The sequence below is a fragment of the Serinus canaria genome, chromosome 5, assembly GCF_022539315.1.
Source record: "Serinus canaria isolate serCan28SL12 chromosome 5, serCan2020, whole genome shotgun sequence".
NCBI lineage: Eukaryota > Metazoa > Chordata > Aves > Passeriformes > Fringillidae > Serinus > Serinus canaria.
This window is the reverse complement of record NC_066319.1, coordinates 27829591-27849831: the sequence shown is the minus strand read 5'-3', so window position 1 is coordinate 27849831 and position 20241 is coordinate 27829591. Positions and strand designations below refer to the sequence as shown.

Here is a 20241-nt window from a genome sequence, read left to right as displayed (position 1 = left end):
AGATGTTGCAAATATTTTGGCTTATTTTTATATAAATGTTCCTGTTCAAAGGAAAATATTTGGACTTTGTTTCTTAAAGCTAGGTGTCTTATACAACAGTTGCATAGTTGTAGAGTAAAACTGTGAGTCTACAGGTTCTGTTTAAAGCTTAGTGAAACTACAAAAGTGAGCATAAAAAGGTTCAATATAAAGCATCTTTCCAAGTGTCTGATGACAAAATGATATCCTCACAATGTTTTAAGCATGTAACTGTTTCCAGTCAAAAGTGTTAAACAAGTTAATTTTAATGCAACTGTGCATGCAAACACGTATTCATTAACAGACACAAGTGTCATTATTTCTTCTTTGAAAAGAGTTGAATTATATTGGGAAATAGGCATGTGAGGGGTTAAGTGTGCTACAAGGTTGTTACTAGGTCTCTGCTTCTTATTTTATTGATCTCTGGGGTGTAGGTTTGTATTTTTCATTTGTGCGCCTTGAACTTCAAACATGATTTTTGTGTTCTTGAGGGTAGATAATGCTGGAGACTCATATTCAAATAACAGCATGCAGAGGAAATGCTTGAATTTCTTGATGTTAAGTGCAGTGATTCTGCATAGATGTGTGGAACAAAAAAAACATAGAGCACCTTTTAACAAACATTCTGTAAGCTGAAAAGCTTGTCTTCCTCTACTGAATAAACTGAAGTAAGCATGAATTTTAGAAGTATTACCTGTGTTATCTCTTCCTGTTACATCTAGATTTTGTACTTGATGGGATGTTGGGTCTTATATTTATGAAGTCTAGGATAAGTTGTAAGGAGTATTGGAGAAGTGTATGTGACATCATAAATATTAAAACTTATTTATATTGAAATGTGATACAACTGCTCTCAGATCATGGTAGAGGGTAAGTTAGGAACTTTGTCTTACTTCCTACTGGTGAACTCACAAGCAGTTGCACTGCTCCTTCTCATTAAAGGCAAGTAGAAACCAAATAATACAAATTAACATAAATAGCTTTCCATACTGGTATGTGTACATTTTAAATTGTATGTCTTCTGTGAAATTATATTAAAAACAAAAACTCACTAAAAAGTCTTGGGGAAGACTGAGCAAACCTTAGGGGCCAATACAATAAACAAAACCAATTTACAGTCCCTCTGGTTTTCCTTTTCAACCAAAAGCAAACTTTGAGCAGTTTAGCTTTCCACACTTTATGCTAATCCTCTCTGCTCAGCTAGCCTTTTTTTTTAACTTCTTTGGTCATATTTTCTACATATAGCTTCTTGCAGTGTTATGTAATGTTAGCAGACTTGCAGCTTGTTGGTCTGAACAGGCCTGCAGTCTTTTCAAAAGAACTTGAAGGCTTGTGTAGTGACCCTGAATGGCACCACCTGCATTCAGGAAGAATGCGTTTAAAAGATGTGTATTGAACAAAAGTTTCAAGATGATAAATCAAGAATCTCACGGTAAAACAAGTAGAAAGCTACACCAAAATCTACCTTGACTTTTAAAAGTTAAAATGAAATAATAAACTGTTAGGAAGTGCCAAAGCTGTTTGCCTCTACCGCTTTGAATTGAATCCCCAAGTATATATTAGGTTTTTTAATTTTCTTTTTTTCTTATCTTCAAGCATGTTTGTATATCTAGTTTCCTTACAGGACACTGCCTCTGTTAGTTCTTGAGACTTGCTTTAGTGTCAAATTGGAGCTATACAGGGAGGACCTATCATGTTTTCACAGTCTCTGTTTCAGTTATTGCAGAACATGACAGGTATCTGTCAGTGTTAAGTATGCTACCTTAAAGAATTGCATTTGAATGCTGCTTTTGCTAAGTAGTTGCAAGTGGTAATTAAGATGTAATGCTGATGTTTACCATCTTAATGGTAATTCAGATATTTACATTTCAGTTTACTGTTCCTTATTTTGTGGTGCTTTATTATGGTAAAGCACTACTTTACAATGGTCTGATTACCAGAATTGCTTTTGCATCTGAACTCAGTGGAAGCTGTGTTGTAAATAGGAATTTATATATGCTATGTATAATCCTAGAAAAAATGAGCTTTATAAATAGTAATACAAAATTAATGGGCAGTTTTGACCTTGTGTGTCAGGATTCAGTCTGTCTTATTTAGTGTGGTTCACTTGCTTTGCAGTTCAAGTGTTAGACCTGCAAAGAAATGCTTAAAGAAATTAGGCAATGTATTAAACCTGTATATTAAACCACAGGTGAAACTTACTGCATTCTTGCTGAAATACCCTGAAAAGGTAGTAAAATCTATTAAAACTTAGAATTGTAAAAACACTTGTGGAGGAATGAGGAGAGAATGAGCAAACCCCTGGTTTTTCTGAAAGTACAGCAAAGGACTGAATTAGCATTGCCCTTAACATTTGTAGTTTTGATAATGAAATGCTTGTAACTTGAATATTGGTGTTGAAGTAAATCTCTTTATGTAGCTTCTTTGTTTTAAAGCAGTCTGTAAATTGAAGCTTCAGACAGAGAATTCATGTGGTTCATGTGTGAATTAAACTCTTGGTTCAGCCTTTATTACTTGAGCTATGGCAGTAGCACACAACAGTAGTAGGTTGCTATTGGTTGTTGTTCCCTGTAGACCAGAATTAGAGTCTTTGTTTGCTGGTAAGTGTTGAAAGCTTAATGGCAATAGTGTTGTAACTTGAAGTGTGCTCAAGTGCATATGGGCTGCTCTGCCTATAGGATTCCTGCCATTGCTCTCTGTGGGTTTTTTTGTTGGTTTTTTTTTTTGTTTGTTTGTTTGGTTGGTTGGTTTTTTTGTAGGGGGGAGAGGAGGTATTTGTTTTTTGTTTGTTTGACACAATTATTGGTTTTCTCACTCTAGTAGCAGACTTCTTGGTCACCAAGTTGTGACTTCTCTGTCAAGATTGTTATTTTCCTCTTGAACTGACTTTATGTCAATTTTTTCTTTTCTCCTCCACTTGCCTGCCAAACCCTATTTTCTCTGTGGCCCATTCATTTGAGCTCTTTAGTGCTCTGCATTCAAATTGACTAGCAGCTTCCTTGGCTCAGGAGGAAGGCTTCTCAGATTGCAGACACACCATGAAGCAGTCCAAATCTGAAATTGTTCAGATTGTAGGGCTGAATGAGCACAGGTGGATTTTGGGGGCTAATGCGTGAATAAATATTTTAATCCCTTGACTACATACAAACTGTTTTTTTTACGATGTTACTTTATAAATTTGAAGCAAACCTTTTGTTTGGGAACCTGAAATAACAAAACCATCAGTCCTCAAAAATAAGTTATTCTCTTACTTATTCTCAACCTCCCGCCTCTGTAAATTATATTGCAATTGGTCTAGAAGGAGCAACATGTATCACTTGATGTTTATAAGAAAAAAAAAGCTACTTTTGTTTTGTCCCCTGAAAGAATTGTGATGAGGTTAACCTCAACCCTGCCTATTTGGCAGAAGTTAAAAAATTGAGAAGATTATGGTGAGAAGTGGTAGACAACTTTGCTAGGTAGTTCTTCAGCCTTCTCCTGAATTATCTGTTCAGTGAGATAAAGGGGGAGATCAGGCACCTCTTCCTGCCATGCATACATGGCAAAGATTTGGGATATCCAACCTCTTTCGCAACCTGGCTATTTGGATCTGGGGGTAAAAAAACGTAAGCTGTGTATTTAGGAACTCTTCCCCCAAGCACCCAGGTCTTTGCTAATAACTGTGTGTTGTGATCCTGTCTCGAGGCAGCTTGTTTGAACAGTTAGGACGTAAGCTACTTTTGTTGTTGTGAGTCAAGTTCGTTAACTTGGGGAGGGTCAGAGGGAAGAAAGGAGTCTTAAGTTACTGTTGACGTAACTAGGATGGGTTCGTATTTGACCTAAAGTCTGTCTTGATGCAGCAGCACAAGCCAGCGAGGAGACTGTCACATTTCGCCGTGAACGCAGCACATTTAGGCGTCAGGCAGTACGACGCCGGCACAATGCAGGGAGTAACCCTACCCCTCCTACATTGCTCATCGGATCACCCCTCAGGTAGGGTATCTAAATGTTCCACCATATTTAGCATGCATGCAGCAGACCACTTCCCCACACCCACCAGTGTTGCCAGAAAAGCACTTTTTACTTCCTTCCCCACCATAACCTCCTTGAGCTGTCACTGCATGTCACTGTGGGCTTGTTGAATTGTGCATGTATATGTGGCACTATTTTAAAAATGGTCAGGATAGTCAGTCTCTAACATGTTATAGCTGTTTTCAGATTGATATAAAAATTAACTAATGCTAACAAACTTAGCCTCAGTGGTTTTTATCAAAAAACTTTTGATACTTTTAGAAAACTTTTACTTTCAATCAAGAAACGAAACCCAAGAGAATAGTATTAGCACTCCCCATTTTGGTTTTCATCTCTTGAAGAATGTAAGCATTAGGGACTAGTACTGTGATCACTTTTCACATTTGTAGATTGTGAGAGATAAGCAAAATGACAGAACTTTTATAAAGAGCTAAATCCATACTGCAAAAGAAACTCCAAATCTAAAATACAGGTAAACTTCATTAAGATCTTGCATCTTTTTACAGCAAAATGGAAATGTTGAAGTGAATAGAATGCCCAGTGTTGCTTAGTATGAAGTCTAATTGTGTGGCACTTTGCATGCCTTGGCAATGTTTAAAATGTACTGTGTACATACGTCTCAGGAGTCCCCCAACCTTTACTGGCCCGTTTGTTTACAAGGCTGAGCCTAGTGACTTGTTACATACAGCAGCTCTGTTTGATCAATCAGCCTGAACAGTAGAAACAGCAGCCACGATAAGTTTTTAAACATGTGTTTTAAGTCTTTCAATTTCTCGGTTGCTTGTGGAATTGGACAGTCTGGTGAGGAGAACATGGCCTGTAGAAGAAGGAACAGTCCCCTATAAGTATTTAAGTAATTCTTCCTTCAGTTACATGATAAATATGTAGGGGTAATTGCATATTTTATATATTCTTAATGATCTCCTTCACAATTTCATCTGTTGTTGTGTTTTGGGAATATTTATATAATTTTTTGAGCTAGGAAAACCTGTAGAAATGGAACAAATAAAAAGAAAATACCGTACAATAGAGGATGGTAGAGGAATTGTGCCATCTTTGTCACACCACTAAAATATTTGAAGACTACTTTTGCAGATTTTTCTCAGGCAGGGGGAGTGCAAGAATGGTACCTAGAAATCTAACAGATGAAGGATTAATTTCTGTCATATCAAGGACTGAAACTAGTTAGGTGTGGTTTTAGTGGCTAGTGCAGTATGAAGTAGTTATCATGTAGTTTAAGATTTTTCTTTGTTAAGCTTTCGATCTTGCTGAATGTAGGGTGTTCAGCTTCAAGCTAGTGATTTACTTCATAGCGAAGGATGATAAAACTTTGTCTTCTTTCAGATCACTTTTGCTTTACCTGGTTGCTTTCACTTGCCTCTGTGTTTGTTTTCCTTTTGTTTATTTTGTAAAGGAGGGTAGTGCAGCTTTGTATATTGCAGCATAAGAGGCTGTGCAGACTAATGAGAGTTCCTTAACTGTGTATGAGTTAGAAAACAGTGTATTCTTTCTTGTAGGTATAGAGTAAGGAAAAGAAAAGACTCTGTTTTAAACTGTGGTTGACAGCGGTCTCATTTCCACATGCTAGTGCAGTCATTAAGGTTCCCATGGCTTAAGCTTGACCTCAGTGAGCGACCGTGAAGTAACTTTGTGAATCATGAATTTCACATTGTGAAGTGGGAGTAACTCTTTAATCAGACAAGATGTTCAAGGGTAGAAAAGCAGATTAAATTTTCTAGCCTTGTATTTCCTCTAAGCATCTTTATTATCTAAATTTGTTCTATTTTAAATTGAAAACCACCCAAAACTGCTCTCTGTACTTTCTCTAACAGAATGACATACATTTTCAAAAATTATTTATAATATAAACATAGTCAGAATTGAATACTTATTGAGAGTAATTTTCTCAAAGTACTTTGCATGATGCTAAATGACTGTCCCTTGGAGTGGAGTTAAATTGCCAACCAAACACCAAAGTTCTTTCAGATTTGTTTGACACAAATTCCATTTGAGCTGTCAACTGTGGAATGTATCTGAAAAAAAAAAGTATTAATGTTTTAATTTCTAGGTGAACAGTCTAAAAATACCCTTTCCTTTACATGGGTGGCTTAATTTTAGTGTAAATTCTGTGTTACTGGAAAGAAGAAACCCTTAAAGATTTAAAGAAGTCATGCCAAAGAGCAAATGTGAAGAAATATAGAGACATTTTTAGCCAGTTACCACGAAGAAGTTTTCAAAATATTGTTGCAATTGTACTGACATCATGCTTGTATGCTGTTGGTGAGCTGCCCCAGTCTAGTTTCTGATATTGCTAATCCATGACTTCAGATATTAAACTTCTAAGAGTGTTAGATACACTAATCTTTAGTTGCCCTGATGTTATGTGTTTCTTATTCTTGCCAGCAAAACTTTAATCTCAAACCTTCTAACTCTGTCATAAAATTGGACGTTCCCCCCTAGGGAACGTTCCCTAGGGGGAACGTTCCCTAGGACCTGTTGAGTTAAACCTGACTTCTTTTTTCATTTCCTGCCCATGATTGCAATTACTTTTCACTTCCTCTGTGAAATATTTAATAAAAGAGACAATGACATTATATATGGATGTCTTTGGCAATGGTAGACAAGTCAAACCTGGTCTGGTAAATTCTATTGGTTTGATGCTAAATTAGAAACAATATTATTTTGCCTGGTAACCTAAAAAAGCATACCAAAAATGCACCATAAAACACCATCCACCCCGCTTTTGTCCTGTCTAAATGTCAGTAGTGTTTTGGGCACTTCAAAAGTGTTCATTGGTGTCCCACGTAGTCAGTGGTGTATGCATGTGTGTAAGTGACTGTATGAAGCAGAATTTTACTCTTGTAATAATCAGGGTGAGAATAAGCTGGGTTTTTTTGGAATTGGTTGACATCAATACTTTGGTGGGATTTTTTAATTGTGGCACATGTGAATAACTATTCAAAGGGCAGCTGTGTACATACCTCTTGAGATGTACCTGCTGTTTATGGGAAAGCAGTATTGTTTAGCTTTAGTTTGGTGTTGCTTAAGGAAGGCAGTGAAGGTTGGTACATCCGTGAATTTCCTTAGGGCTTTTGTTGCTGCACAGCTCACTGAAAGCCTTCTGTACTGCAGAAAAACACTGAATTTAAATTTCAGAATAAAATGTAAGAACACAGTAAATAATGAATTGCAGTTCTTTTCTTCCTGAGCTGTGCGCATGTCTGCATTATTTTGCATGAGCTTTTCCTAACACCTATTCTTATATCCATATTTTGTTTTCCAGTGATGCTCTAACAAAAGAACTGAAAAGTAGATGATGTAGAAAATACTGTTAAAAGCAAGTACATCAGATATAACCCTTCAGCTCTTAGTAAGATCTTTTTTTTTTAGTTGCCTCATTTGCCAGCTCTAGCATCATGCTGTAAACAGTGAAGTGCTAAAACCAACAGGTGATACATATTGTTTTTCAAGAGAGTGTTTAAGCTATTTTCCAGTCTTTAAAATACAAAAATCTAAGATAATGCTTCAGCTAATGACTGTATAATATAATTTATTTAAATCCACAAAATGAAGGATAATAAAACCAGTGCTCTTGTAAAGATGGTGTGATTTCAACTGTAAACATAATGTACTCTGACACTGTCATACCTACTATTAAACAAGCTATTAAAACAATCTAACTTTTGTAAATAGTTTTATAAAGTTAATTTTGCAATTGGAGTCTGTGAAGAGGAGAATTGACATTTTTAAAACATTGTCTGCTCATGGCTATGAGAAATGTACAAATTTCTCTGAAAGCCAGGTTGACTTTTAAAACCTGTGTTTTGGTGAGTAATAAAGCTTTTTCTGTAACTTCAAAATAACTTCCGAGTCAACTTTACTTTTGCCAATAGATAACTTTGTATAGAGAGTCTTAATATGTTCAAAATAATTCTGAATCCAAACGTATTACTTCAGTTATCTAGAAGGTCTGTGGTATCCTGTGGCTATTAACAAAGCTTAAAGACATTTTCTGGTTAGTGTGAATTAATAATAAGAAAGACAATGTGACTAAGAAAAAAACCCTAAACAGCTGATCAGGTCATACAGGAATAAGCAAAAATGATTGTGAGAAGACTGGAATAGTCAGTAGTAAATATAGGTGATACCTCAGGTTAGTCTGTAGTTAAACTAACTGGCAGTAATTTGCTTTTGCACCGACAAATTAAGATACAGAAGAATATACCTGTTGGGTGGCTTGGGGAGATATTAGAAAGTGATAAGACTTCTAAGAAGTTGACAGGAACACTATCTCTAGATTACTACTCTAACTAGGGCCTAAATACTCTGTTGCATAGAATGTAGGGGTTACTTTAACCCTAACTGTTGGCTGCTTAATGCTACTATTTAAAAAAAAGTTTTCCTCTTTAAACTGAAAAGTCTTGTTTTGCTTCACTTCTGGCTCTTTTTCACTTCTTCCTGGTAATGTGTCCCCAATGCGTGTTTTCTCGTAGCCTTCAAGATGGTCAGCAAGGCCAGCAGTGCTCCTCCCAGGTCAGAGTGCAGTCCTGCCCCCCTTCCCAGGCAGCTGTGCCCGGCGCTAGCGCCTCCTTGCTGGTGAGAAATGGGAGTGTCCACTTAGAAGCATCACATGCCACTGCATCTGCTGTAGGCGGTAGCAGTTTGCACGATGAACTTGGTATGCAGGCCTTATGTAACCTTGGTGACATGGAAGTTTAAATACAGCAGATTTATTGGTAATAATGCACTGAAAATCAGCTAACCTGAGCATTGTTTCTGAATCTTTTAGGTGCGTTTTTAGGAAGGCTATATTGCTCAATCACCTTTCCAGACAGTTTCTCTAATCAATGTGTGATGGGAAATAGGGAGTCATAGATACAAGTAATGATTGTGTGAGAGTTTTCTTGATTTGAACAATGTAACACAAGTAATAAATCCTTCTTATGGTCCTGCAGGCAGTTGAGCAGAGATGGAGACTTTGGGGATCTTCTGGTTCCTGAAAAAACAACTTCTTATGGTTCCTAAGAATTCTTGATCTTACCTTTTTTAGATGAGTTGTTTAGCTGCTGTTCAAAAAAGAAATACTTATGTAAATGAACGCTTTGTTTTGAACGTACACCTTAATTTAGGAGCTTGATATTGGAAGTAAATCTGGACTCTTTCATATATCAGATGTCATCATTTTATGGAGCTTTATAGAGTCTTCTTAGCTCTTCATGGTCCATTTTATGTGGTATTCTTGATTATTAGCTTCTTAATTAACTTCTATGCAGCTAATAAAATTGCTAGGAAGAAGTTAAGACGGTCTTAATAAATTACTGATCTTCCACATAGTGCAGGGGCAGGTTTGGAAAAATTCCCAGCAGGGATCTTTGCAGCTATCTATGCATGGCCTGAATTACTTATTACTTCATCATTAATACGTTTCTCTTCCTTGAATTAATAAAATGGGCATCTTGAGCACTGACAATTATTAGTGATGGAATTTTGAGCAGCTGTCAGCTTTAATACCCTGAAAGTACAGGTTTGATCAGAACACTGACCAAACGTGTGTTTCAGACCTTTGTGTAATCCAGGACTAAAAGATAAGTGAGTTGTCTCTTACCCCACTAGAGGGGAAGACTCCATAAATTGAGTCTGTGGTAATCCTTTAAATATGAGTTTGACTGAGTCTTCATTCTTCTGCATCATCTAGTGCAGTATAAGGAAAAATGGAATATAAACAAAACTGTAAACCACCTTTACCTACTCTAAGATGTTTTATCTACAAATGCAATAAATACATATGATCTAGTTATCTAATAATTTTTGTTGAAGATTCTGTTGCTTTACTGTTTGCTAGATAGAAGTGTTATTGTTTCAGTCTTAGTGCTTGTGTCTCTCAACTATGAAAGCTTGTTACATTAAACCCATTTTTTAATTTAATTTGGACTCTTTATTTCATATTTGAAAAGAAGATATTTCAAATATAACTCTGAAATTGGTCTGCTGGTTGTTTCTGTCCAAGTTTAATGTTGAGCTATATTCTTGAGGCCACCATTATTTATTTGAAGGATTTGGTTTATCTTACCCAAAACAATAGAGATGAGTTCTGTAGAATTTGTCATTTAATATGCAATCAGGGTCTATGTTATTTAAGAGCTTGTATTATTTGCTCTAGCAGAAAACAAAGTAGGTCATATATAAAATTCAACATGGCATTCAGACTCTCTAAAAAGGCATATTCATTTTATTTTTTTGTGCATTGGAGTCTTCAGAAATTCATGAGATTCAGTTCTTCTGAAATTCTACCTGTACTGTGCTTACAGTTATATGGGATATCACGTTCTCTTTGGGAGGCACAAAACTTCTGGGATCTGCTAAATAGAAATCTGATGTATAACAGGGATTTGTTTCTTGTTTTGAGACTCTGAGCATCTAGTTTAGAATCCTTTGAGAGAAAGGAGCTATTATAGGCAGGATCTTGTGTTATTTTAGGAAAAGCAAATTTTCTAGTTTGTGTAGCAGGTTTTGTGGAACAGGTGCTATCTTTTGTTAAGGGTAAAATAGTTGGCAAAATGGTGCAAGCTTTTGTGTGTGTGATTCCTTTGTCAGGCCTGACAAGAAAGTATCTTTCCTTATAAGTGGTATGTGGTTAGTTTGTTTGGGGTTTTTTGTTGGTTTTTTTTTTTTTTTAAGCCCTCAGTCAGGGATGAAGTAACATTATTTTTTTCTTTCCATTGTGTCTAAGGGTCTTGGTTTCGCTATGTTATCTCAAAATACCTTGCAGTGAAAGATGACTGTAGTTTGTCTGTGGTTTGGATTGGGAGAAGTTTGTAGTTGGTTTTTCCCTTGATCAGCATCAGAATAAAAATAAAAGCAATGAAGGAGCTATGACCAATTCTTTGTTGCTGTGGAAACCATTGTGACTGCCCAGGGCAACAAAACCCATAGTGGCTGGGGAAATACATGGAAACAAAACCTGGTTCACTCCAACTGGAATATCAGTGACAAATATAGATGCGGTTATATGTCTCTGTATATGTACAGTGCATAGAAGAGTTTCCTTCCTTTATTCAAATCCTCTTGGAAAGGCAAACAGGGCATGTATTCATTTACTGTAAAAGCCCTCACATATAGGGCTCATGTTTTCTTTTACCAGTGCACTATCCACTTCTACCTTTTTTCTATTTCTGTTGATGTCAAGCTGCAGCACTTAACAAGACACACAATTTTTGTCTTTGTTTACTTTAAAGTTTCTTAATTTTATTCTGGTGGCTTATTTTACCTAGGATGAGCCTCACTGTATTATTCCTGACCCACACCCGGTCTGGTGATTATACAGTTATCTTTAGCTGGGCATTGCCCTGGGAGTAAGGCAAGAGATGCTTCGAGGCATCATCTTCAGTCTTCCAGGTTGAAAGTAGGAAGATTTTTATCAATTATGCTGTTGGAAGGTTGAGGGGGGAGGAACTTGAAAGGATGGAAAAGGAGCTTGATGTGGAGAGGTAAACATGAAGTAAATCATAGAAGGAATGGAGGAAAAGAAAGGTGGCAAACTAAATGCCATGATTATAGGCAGGATTAATATAATACAAATCTCAAAAGCAACAGAACATATGCAGTGACTTAAGTGAATGACAGTTTTCAAAGCAGAGTGTGGCAGTGATTTTTTAAAATTGCTTTTGTGCTTAAAGAGAACTGCTCATTTAAGAGCTTTACAAGACAATTATGGTGGTATGTTGTATCTCTGGTTGTATTGTTTATGTAACAAGCAATAATCTTTCAGATTTAAGTATTTTAATTTATGAAGGCAGTTGAATAGTTTTGAACATCAAAACTTCTATGTAAAGACAGACATATACTCTGGTTACTTATTAGATTAAAATCAATTTAGAAGCAGTCACTCAGTACCTTTTGATAATTCAATAGATGTAATTTATTTGGGATGGATGTGGGAGCATGTTCAAAGGTCCATATGGAAAATAAACACTCACTTCTCATTATTCTTGTGGAGAATATCCATGTTGTAGTCTGAAGTTTGGGGTAATAGGTGAGTTACTCTTTTGACAAACTTCATATAGCAACAAAAATGACCTACTTCGAAGTTTTCTAACTGAAAGCATGTACACCTTCATACCATAGGTAATGGTAAAATTTTGACCTTTGGAAATAAAGCTCCTAGCAGTCTCCCAAGTAGTCAAATTCTGATGATTTTGGTTTTGCTAACTAGGATTTAAAAAATACTGACTGAAGCAGTAGACAAATATATCTTGATCTAATGATGTAATTTCATCATGTCAGTAAGCCTTTGCATGTGAACTGGTCTGAGCAGTTTGAAAAAAAGTAGTATGAATTGGATGTAAAACTGGGAAGCAAAATGAAGATAACTTAGCTGAGAAAGCCATCAGAGCAACATTTTAGTTAAATTATGAGCCACTTAAGTCTTCCAGGTTTTGTCTGTGTAAGCTTATCAGCCTGTTGCTGTTGTCGGTTGGTGCCTTCAACTGTGGGAATATGAGTTTGTACAGTGTGAACTGTTACATGGTTGTCTCTGGATGTGGTGATGAGATATTTTGGTCTTTTGGAACAAGGAAACTTGCTTCAAAGAGCACACATTTATCTTCTCTCCATGTCAGAATGAAGATGTACTTTGGATTTGTCTGCTTGAGTATCACAGTGTCCTGGTTTATTATTGTAACCTCGTCCAAATAGAATATTTTTGGTTTATTTTAATTTGCTAAGAACTTACAGATCTCCTCCTTTTTTTTTTTGTGTTTGTGTGCAGAGAAGTTAGACATTTATGTTGACTGGGCAAACATGCTGTTGATCATATTTCTTGATTTGCAACATAGTATTTGGAGTCGTCCATTTGTTCACAGCTTGATAAAACTACAGGCTTTAGAGAGAAAATACATTCTTAAGCTTATTCAATGTGGTGCTGTTCCAAATATCCCACAGAGAATGCTGTGGAAACAGGAATGGGAAAGAGTCACTAGAGTAAATAAAAATTGTAAATAAAAATGCTAGGTATATCCATATGTATTGAATCTTGAGTATTGAAATTCTTCATTAGCATTTATGTACTGTGAGGAAGCTGTTCCTATCTCAGAGATTAAAAATTAAGGATTTTGGAGCTCATTTTATTCTCTGCGGTCAGACTTTGGAGTTTGTGTCACCAACAGCAATGAACAGTCCTGTCAAGTTTTCTACTGAGATGAGTTGAGGCTTTTCTGAAAAATCTTTTTATTTAAACCAACCAACCAAAAAACCCCAGCAGAAAGACAACAACAAAACCAAACCAAATCAAAAACAGCAAAAGAAAAATTAAAAAACGGGGCAGAAAAAGATTGTATTAGTGAGAAGCTGTGCTGAGCTTGCCAGGGAGCTAACCTTCAATGGAAAGCCTCTTTAAATAGGTGGGTGAATTGCAAGCATGACATATCCTGAGTCCATTTTGTAGTTTGTGTATAAACAATGGAATTAAATGTTCTGTTTGTTTGCGGCCTCTGTTAATCAGTTTTGTTATATCCCACTGCAGCAGTGCAGTACTTACAGCAGCAACATAAATGCAGTAAATTTTGATAGATTCAAAGATAGGTTGGGTGACAGGGAACTGTAGATATGAAAAAGTATAATAGTTCAGTAAACTTGTTCTGAAATAAATACCTGATGTGTTTTCCTCAGCCCAAGGGAAGTGGAAGTTGTATGCCCAAGTAGTATATTCTAACTTCTGTGACTAGAATTTCATTAAGTTAAAAGTTTAAAAGTTTGAATTCCAGGATCTCTATTCAGTAATGCAAAACCATGAAGAATTTAGCCCAGACACACATTTTTATTTTTTTTTTAAGGACTGCTTGCCCAGGAGATTTTTTCATAATAATTAATGCACATTTTTGTCCTGAATAGAGCCTGTAGTGTATTTGTATTGTCCAGTATCTTCATGTTTGCCCTTGAAATTTTTTTGTTGATGCAGTTAATAAATTTACCTTTGTAACCAAGGGGTTTTTTTAGTTTTGGGAAGATTCCCCATGTTATCTACTAGTTTAAATTTTAAGCTTCAGTATTAACTGTGTACTACACGCTGCATTGAAAAACCAAACGTTAATCAGCTAAAGCACTTCATTAATATCTTATCCAATGAGGAAAAAGCCCTAGCAAGTGAGGTTTGTACTTATGCCTGTGGCAGACGTCATTGAATATTGAGAGAGAGCTGCTCTGCATGCTGTTTGTGCCTCCTGAGCTATGTAGGGGACTGTCTTGTCACAATGGTGGCTCTGAGCACAGCTGAGGTATTTCTCTGGTTGGTCTGAAGTGCTCCCTCTGAGGGTAGAAAGGCTTATGCAGATATTTTCAATATACATGTCCTTTTTCTTTGTTTCACTGGTTTTCAGCATCTAGTTTGATGAATTTAACCTGCTAAGATTCAAATGCTTCTGAATCAAATGTCTGTGGGTCTGAAGAGAAGCTGCTGCAGGATTATATTGTATTTAAAAAAAGTCAAAATCCATGGTATTAGCAGGTTGTGCTCTCACAGAAATGGGAAATATTGGAAGTTCTGATTTTGTTAGGTATTTTTGGAGGGACTGCTTGGTATCTTGTATCAGCAGAAGAAGAAGCTGAAAGACATACAGCTGAGAGGTCTATACAGTTTTTCTTCACATGCTCCCAAGTGGGATTTTTTCTTTTGTTTATATAAGCTAATATTGGAATATTGCATGGTTTGCATCATGACTTAATAAGGGTTTTTAGTTAGAAGAGATGGAGAAGTTGGCTGATCATTTCATATGTGATCAGCTTAAAAATCAGGTTCCCTGCATTTGGAGCTGAAATATATTGAACCTGGCCTTCAGGGAACATTACAATGCTTATCTCTCTGATCAGGCCAGTGTTGGGAGGAGGGTACTATAAAAACGTCATATTTGAGTAAGGTAATTTATCTTTTGAGTTATAATCTTTGGCTACTTTTTAAAATTATGTATTTTGGAAGTAAGTCCAAGTGGACTAAGAAGTTTATGTAAGAAGTTAGTTTGCAGTCTGTTGTTCTTAAACTGAAGCATTTTTTTCTAGCTTGTTGAATAAATCTCTGCCACACATTCCTTTTTTGAGTTTCCTAAGTTACCTTATGAAGCATCTCTGGCCACTTCTTCCAGTCTCTGTGTTTCTTTTCAAATAGACGTGGGTGTCTCAAAAGAATTTTATTCAGGATACTTGGGTTATCACTGCTGTAGCTAAATGCTCTTAGATGCTGATAGTGAATGATTTACTGATGGTTCTGTTGGGGGTGGGAAAGAACTGAAGAAACTGGTCACTGCAAACTTTTCGTGTGGTAATTCTCTAAGGGGAAAAAAAGGCTTACACTGTCCTTCTGTTGTATTAATGGTGGCATCTTATAAATACAAACTCTTTAATTCAGTACTGCAGATACAGTATATATGTTATGTAAAATGGTACGAAAGACAGCTGTGTAGCTAATGTCTGCACTGGTGACACATTCATGAGTAATCACATTTTGTATTTTGACACTGATGTAAATTCAGATGACTGAACTGATCTCTTTAGTAAGTTAATGAATAGAAGTTGCTGCCAATGGGATGAAACATGAGGAAATTTTGACCTGCTTTTGACCTTTTCTTTAATAGGTAAGTTCAGTTCTACGCTCTACGAGACAGGGGGCTGCGACATGTCGCTTGTGAACTTTGAGCCAGCTGCAAGAAGAGCATCCAACATCTGGTGTGTGTGAAGGCCAGTCAAGAGTGATGATTCTTGTCTTACTGCAATCCAATATTTTGTTTTAATTTTTAAAGGTTATTTAGAATGGACTACCAAAAAGATCAATACAATATGTTAACCATATACTTTTACTTTTGTGACCCAAGTGATTTTTACTAGAAGATGACATTAAATTAAATATTATCTCAGAAAGTGAGTACTGCTATTAGCTTTAAGCAATACACTTACAAACTGAGAACTTGACAAATGCATTTTTTGTTGGTTTATAGAAAGTCTTTGTCAAAGAATTTAACCCATTTTTGAGAAAGTTAGGTGGCTGTTGACCATAATGGCTATTGAACTTCAGTTGTGAAGCCGTTGTAAACTGATAAATTTATTCTCAAGTTCATAGATGGCATCAAACAGTAAATGGAAGTGTTAACATGCCTGAGATTAAAACTTGACTTGCAGCTGAAATAGCCAGCTACATATTGGAAAGTTCATCTGCTGTTGGAAAGATGCCCTTTCTTTCTCTGAAGGGATAGGAGGCAGAAGAAGGAAAAGCAACCCAAAACCTCCTCTGGCTTCCCACCTGCCCCCAATCTACTTCACTATGTAGAATTGCTCTGAAGCTATTGCGCCATGCTGAATGCTATAATTCCTACCACATGTATAGATCTTGGAATTATGGAGTAAGGAATATAAAACATCCCATCTTCAAATCTTTCTTGTGAGAGTATGCAAGTGCCTTTTGTAGAATTGAACTTTGACAAAAAGTTCTGGATTCCTTCCACAAAGCTGCCAATCCCTGCCTCTACTGCTTGCATGTTCCAGATGCAATGGCTTTGCTGATGGCTGCTGTTATGAAGTTGAATGTGCTAATGGAAGGAACAAACTGGCCACTTCAGATAATCAGATCTCGGCTATAGAGAATAATTGAGTTTGAGTGAAGTAAAGTTGATAACAAAGAATGTTTTTATCTTAAGGCAAGGAACTGAAGGAAAGTTGCATAAATTTGATACAAGTCTTACAACCATGTGATTTACATGGAAAACAAACATCCAAAAGCTATCCAAAATTGGGGAAAAAAGCAATGGTTGGATATGGACTCTCATACAGTAAGAGAAATTTCTCTTCATCTCTAATGAATGGAAATTGCAAAGTAATTTTGCTCTTCTTACCAGAGGTTTAACTTTAGGTTTTTCAAAAGCAGTTTAAGTAGTTCACTTTACTTGTGCTAAGTATGTACTATTTTTGGCAGTTTTAGGATCTTGATAAAAACAATATAGAATTATGAGAAACTGCATGTGACCACCTAGCAGCCTCTGCACTTCTTTAGAGAGGTGATGTATCTTTACCAATTAGTAGCTAACAGCTTATAAAATTTTTGTTTTTCACGTGGAATAATGGCTATCATTGTAGCTCTTTTTAGATGATTTAGGGACTGGGTGTTGAGAATATGTGAAGTGTAAGATTAAAGAGTCTCCTGGCTTACTATAGCTGTGGAATGTACCACAGTATATAAGACTAAGTGGCTACTTGCATTTATAATAAGTGACTGAAGGAAAAACTTAAAGATATTTAGATAAAATTCACAATGTATCAAAATTAATTTGGGACACTAGAAAATTAGAGTGACCTGTTGAAATAAAATGTAGTTTATAATCTGAAGTATTTTCCCTGTTCTTATAGTGACACGGACTCTCACGTATCGAGTTCTACCTCAGTTCGCTTTTATCCACACGATCTAGTAAGTTTTTCTTACTTATTTTTAAAGCATGCAAAGAATCAGAAGACTATCCAACTAAATGGCACTGATAAATTGTTCTGTGTGGTAGTTCTCTGCTCTTATGAAAGAATTTTGTCTGGATTAATGAAGAGAAAGTATTTAGTTTTGTAGTGTCTTCATATATACATAGAAATTAATCTTCTTGCATACCACTTTTAAACTTAGTTGGTTTCTTCTGATCTAAAACCTAGTGATTTAAAAACACTCATAGAAATTCTTCTAAGGTACCCTGTAAAAGTTTCCAAAGATAATGTGTACAATTTGGACAGTTTTCCTTTTGTGTGTTAATGAGGTGAGCAGGCAGCAGAAAGACTAAATATTGTGTTCTGACCAAAAGAAACTTCACTTGAGTAATTTCCCTGAAAGGAATTTAGAAATCGGTCATTGGAGTCTGCTGCACAAAATTTAAAATTATGTGTGAGAAGTGGCTGGCAAAACAAGGCAGAAGCTTACACTGTTTCATACTTCAGATAGCTTTATAATTCCTTAGTTTTATGATCTGGAAGCTTTTGCACTATTTTCAAGCCCAGGCATACCTGTACTCTTAATTCGCAAGTCATATTATCTTCTGAAAACAGTGCAAATGGGCATGATTCTTAAGCTAGCAAACCAAAGAGAAGTATGTTATGTACCTCATGATGTAATCAAGAGGGAAAATGAAATGCAGCTTTAGGATTTGGCAGAGGAGCAAGAGACCTCCGTTTGCCTGACCATGCTTTTGATCAAGAACATGCTTTTTGAACTTGGTGTCTGCTAGAGGAACTTGCTTTGCTTTTCAATCCCCCTCAAACATGTAGCCTTTAGAAAAGAGGCTGCATTACCTCTTCTGTGCTTTTGGTTTGCCAGCGTAGTCCCATTGGAGGGAATGATTCTGTTTTAAGCACGTTTATGACTGTACAAGCTCATCCCATGCACCTAAATGGAAATTTCCACTGAAATTTATTATTAGTGCCATGAATGTTATGCTGATTCTACCTTTTAAGAAACTAAGTTTTTAAAAAATTGTCAAAAAAGGATCTGTTTTCTGACACAGCTTACCTTAAATAGTATGGTTTGTGTTTTTTAAATGTCTTTACAAAGGGAGTGTTCCTGCTTGTTTTTTCATTAGTATTTTTCTAGGAAGGAGAAGCTGGCTAAGCATAGTTAAGTACACTGATAATTTAAGGAGTGATGACAAAAATTCTATAAATCAAGAAATTCAATGTTAAACTTAGATGATTGTAGGGAAAAGGCCCCTCTAAACACTAAACCTGTAGTTTTGACACTTGAAGGTGGCAGGAATATTGAAGTTTTACACTTTGCCTTACACATTTGTGAAGCTCTTTCATTAAAGAACATTTTAACAATTATATTGCCTAAGAATAAAGGGCAGTATGTCAAGATGTTTCTTGGCCTGTTAGAAACTGGATTAGACTATACAATATGTACTATAGTATCTTATTAGCATTGAGTACTCTACTTAGGTATCTTTCATGATTGTTAGTATTACTGTGATTTTCATGAAAACTTTAAACAAACAGCAAAATAAGTAATAGTTGTAAATAGTACTTGACCATTTAGGGCAGAGCTTTTTCTTTGGTTCATTTCTGAGTGTATTCTGGATTGAGCAAGTTTGAATTTGACTGCTGGTGCCCAAGTATGTTGCTTTGTCGTGCAAAAAGAACCATTCAGCATGGGTTTGCATGCAGACTAGCTGACTATAAGAAAAGTGTTGTAATTTATTTAAATAAATAATTGGATTCTTTTTGTAGTGTATGTTGTCCATGTATCAGTTTACTTGCCTTCAAATTTGAAGTTTTCAGAGTAAATGGGATAATGTGCTTGGAAGATGCATTCATTTGAATTAAGGCATATGCTGAAATGCCAAAGAGTTGTATGCCAACTGTTATTGCTGCTAGTCCTATTCATGTGCTGTGATAAGGACAGAAACAGTAAGTAGAAGCCTGTGACAGTGCTTAACATGTAGTTCCTCAAAAGTGAAACTAAAGAGTTCTAGCAATTTTCTTCAAAGCAATTTTCGGTATATATACAGTGATTTGATATAAAGGAGTTTTTGTTAATACTAACTTTCTTTTAGCTTTCTCTTCCCCAGATCAGGTTGAACAGGCTGCTGACAATGGATACAGATCTGTTGGAGCAGCAAGATATTGACCTGAGCCCTGACCTTCAGGACCACATGCAGCCTCAAGAGGAAGCAGCTCAAAAAGTCAAGCAGTACTATCGCTTTTGGATCCTGCCTAAACTTTGGATTAGCATCAATTTTGATAGATTAACTCTTCTGGCTTTATTTGATAGGTGAGATCCTTGTATGTTGCCAGACCTCAGAAAGCAAAGATGAAAATAGTTACTAAACTGTAATATAGATAAAATTATCCTTAGAGAATTATACTTATTTGCTGTACTCTGAGAAATGAAAGAATAATACTGAATGTAGTTTTTCTAAAATTATGGAGGCTACTCTCATTTTCTTCTGCAGCAATCAAAAAAGGAAAAAGGAAAGCAACCTCCACTTTGCCTGCATGGAGCAATAACATATTTGAATGATCAAATAGAAAAATTCATTGCCAATCTTTAAAGCTAGAGTATAGCCCTCTCCAAAAATTAATTAAAGGGTCTACAACCTGGCATGTACTTAAGTCTTTTGGTAAACAGAAAGAATTGGCCTGCTGTTCCAGAGCATTTTTGCAAAGAGTCGTTTAATACTTAGACTTCTTGTTCCTGCACATTTACCA

General features: G+C 36.0%; 1 protein-coding gene across 9 annotated transcripts in view; it reads left to right on the top strand.

Annotated features, from left to right (window-relative positions):
* PCNX1 (pecanex 1) overlaps positions 1-20241 on the top strand; it is an 89102-nt gene that overhangs the window by 27799 nt on the left and 41062 nt on the right. For 4 of the 9 annotated variants that reach the window (XM_050975905.1, XM_050975909.1, XM_050975914.1 and 1 more), the window contains 5 exons: positions 3858-3990; positions 8523-8707; positions 15651-15741; positions 17413-17470; positions 19587-19804. In XM_050975905.1, the coding sequence (XP_050831862.1) occupies positions 3858-3990; positions 8523-8707; positions 15651-15741; positions 17413-17470; positions 19587-19804 (685 nt within the window). The remainder of the gene's footprint in view (positions 1-3857; positions 3991-8522; positions 8708-15650; positions 15742-17412; positions 17471-19586; positions 19805-20241) is intronic. The other 5 variants (XM_050975906.1, XM_050975908.1, XM_050975912.1 and 2 more) reach the window with 5 other exon arrangements.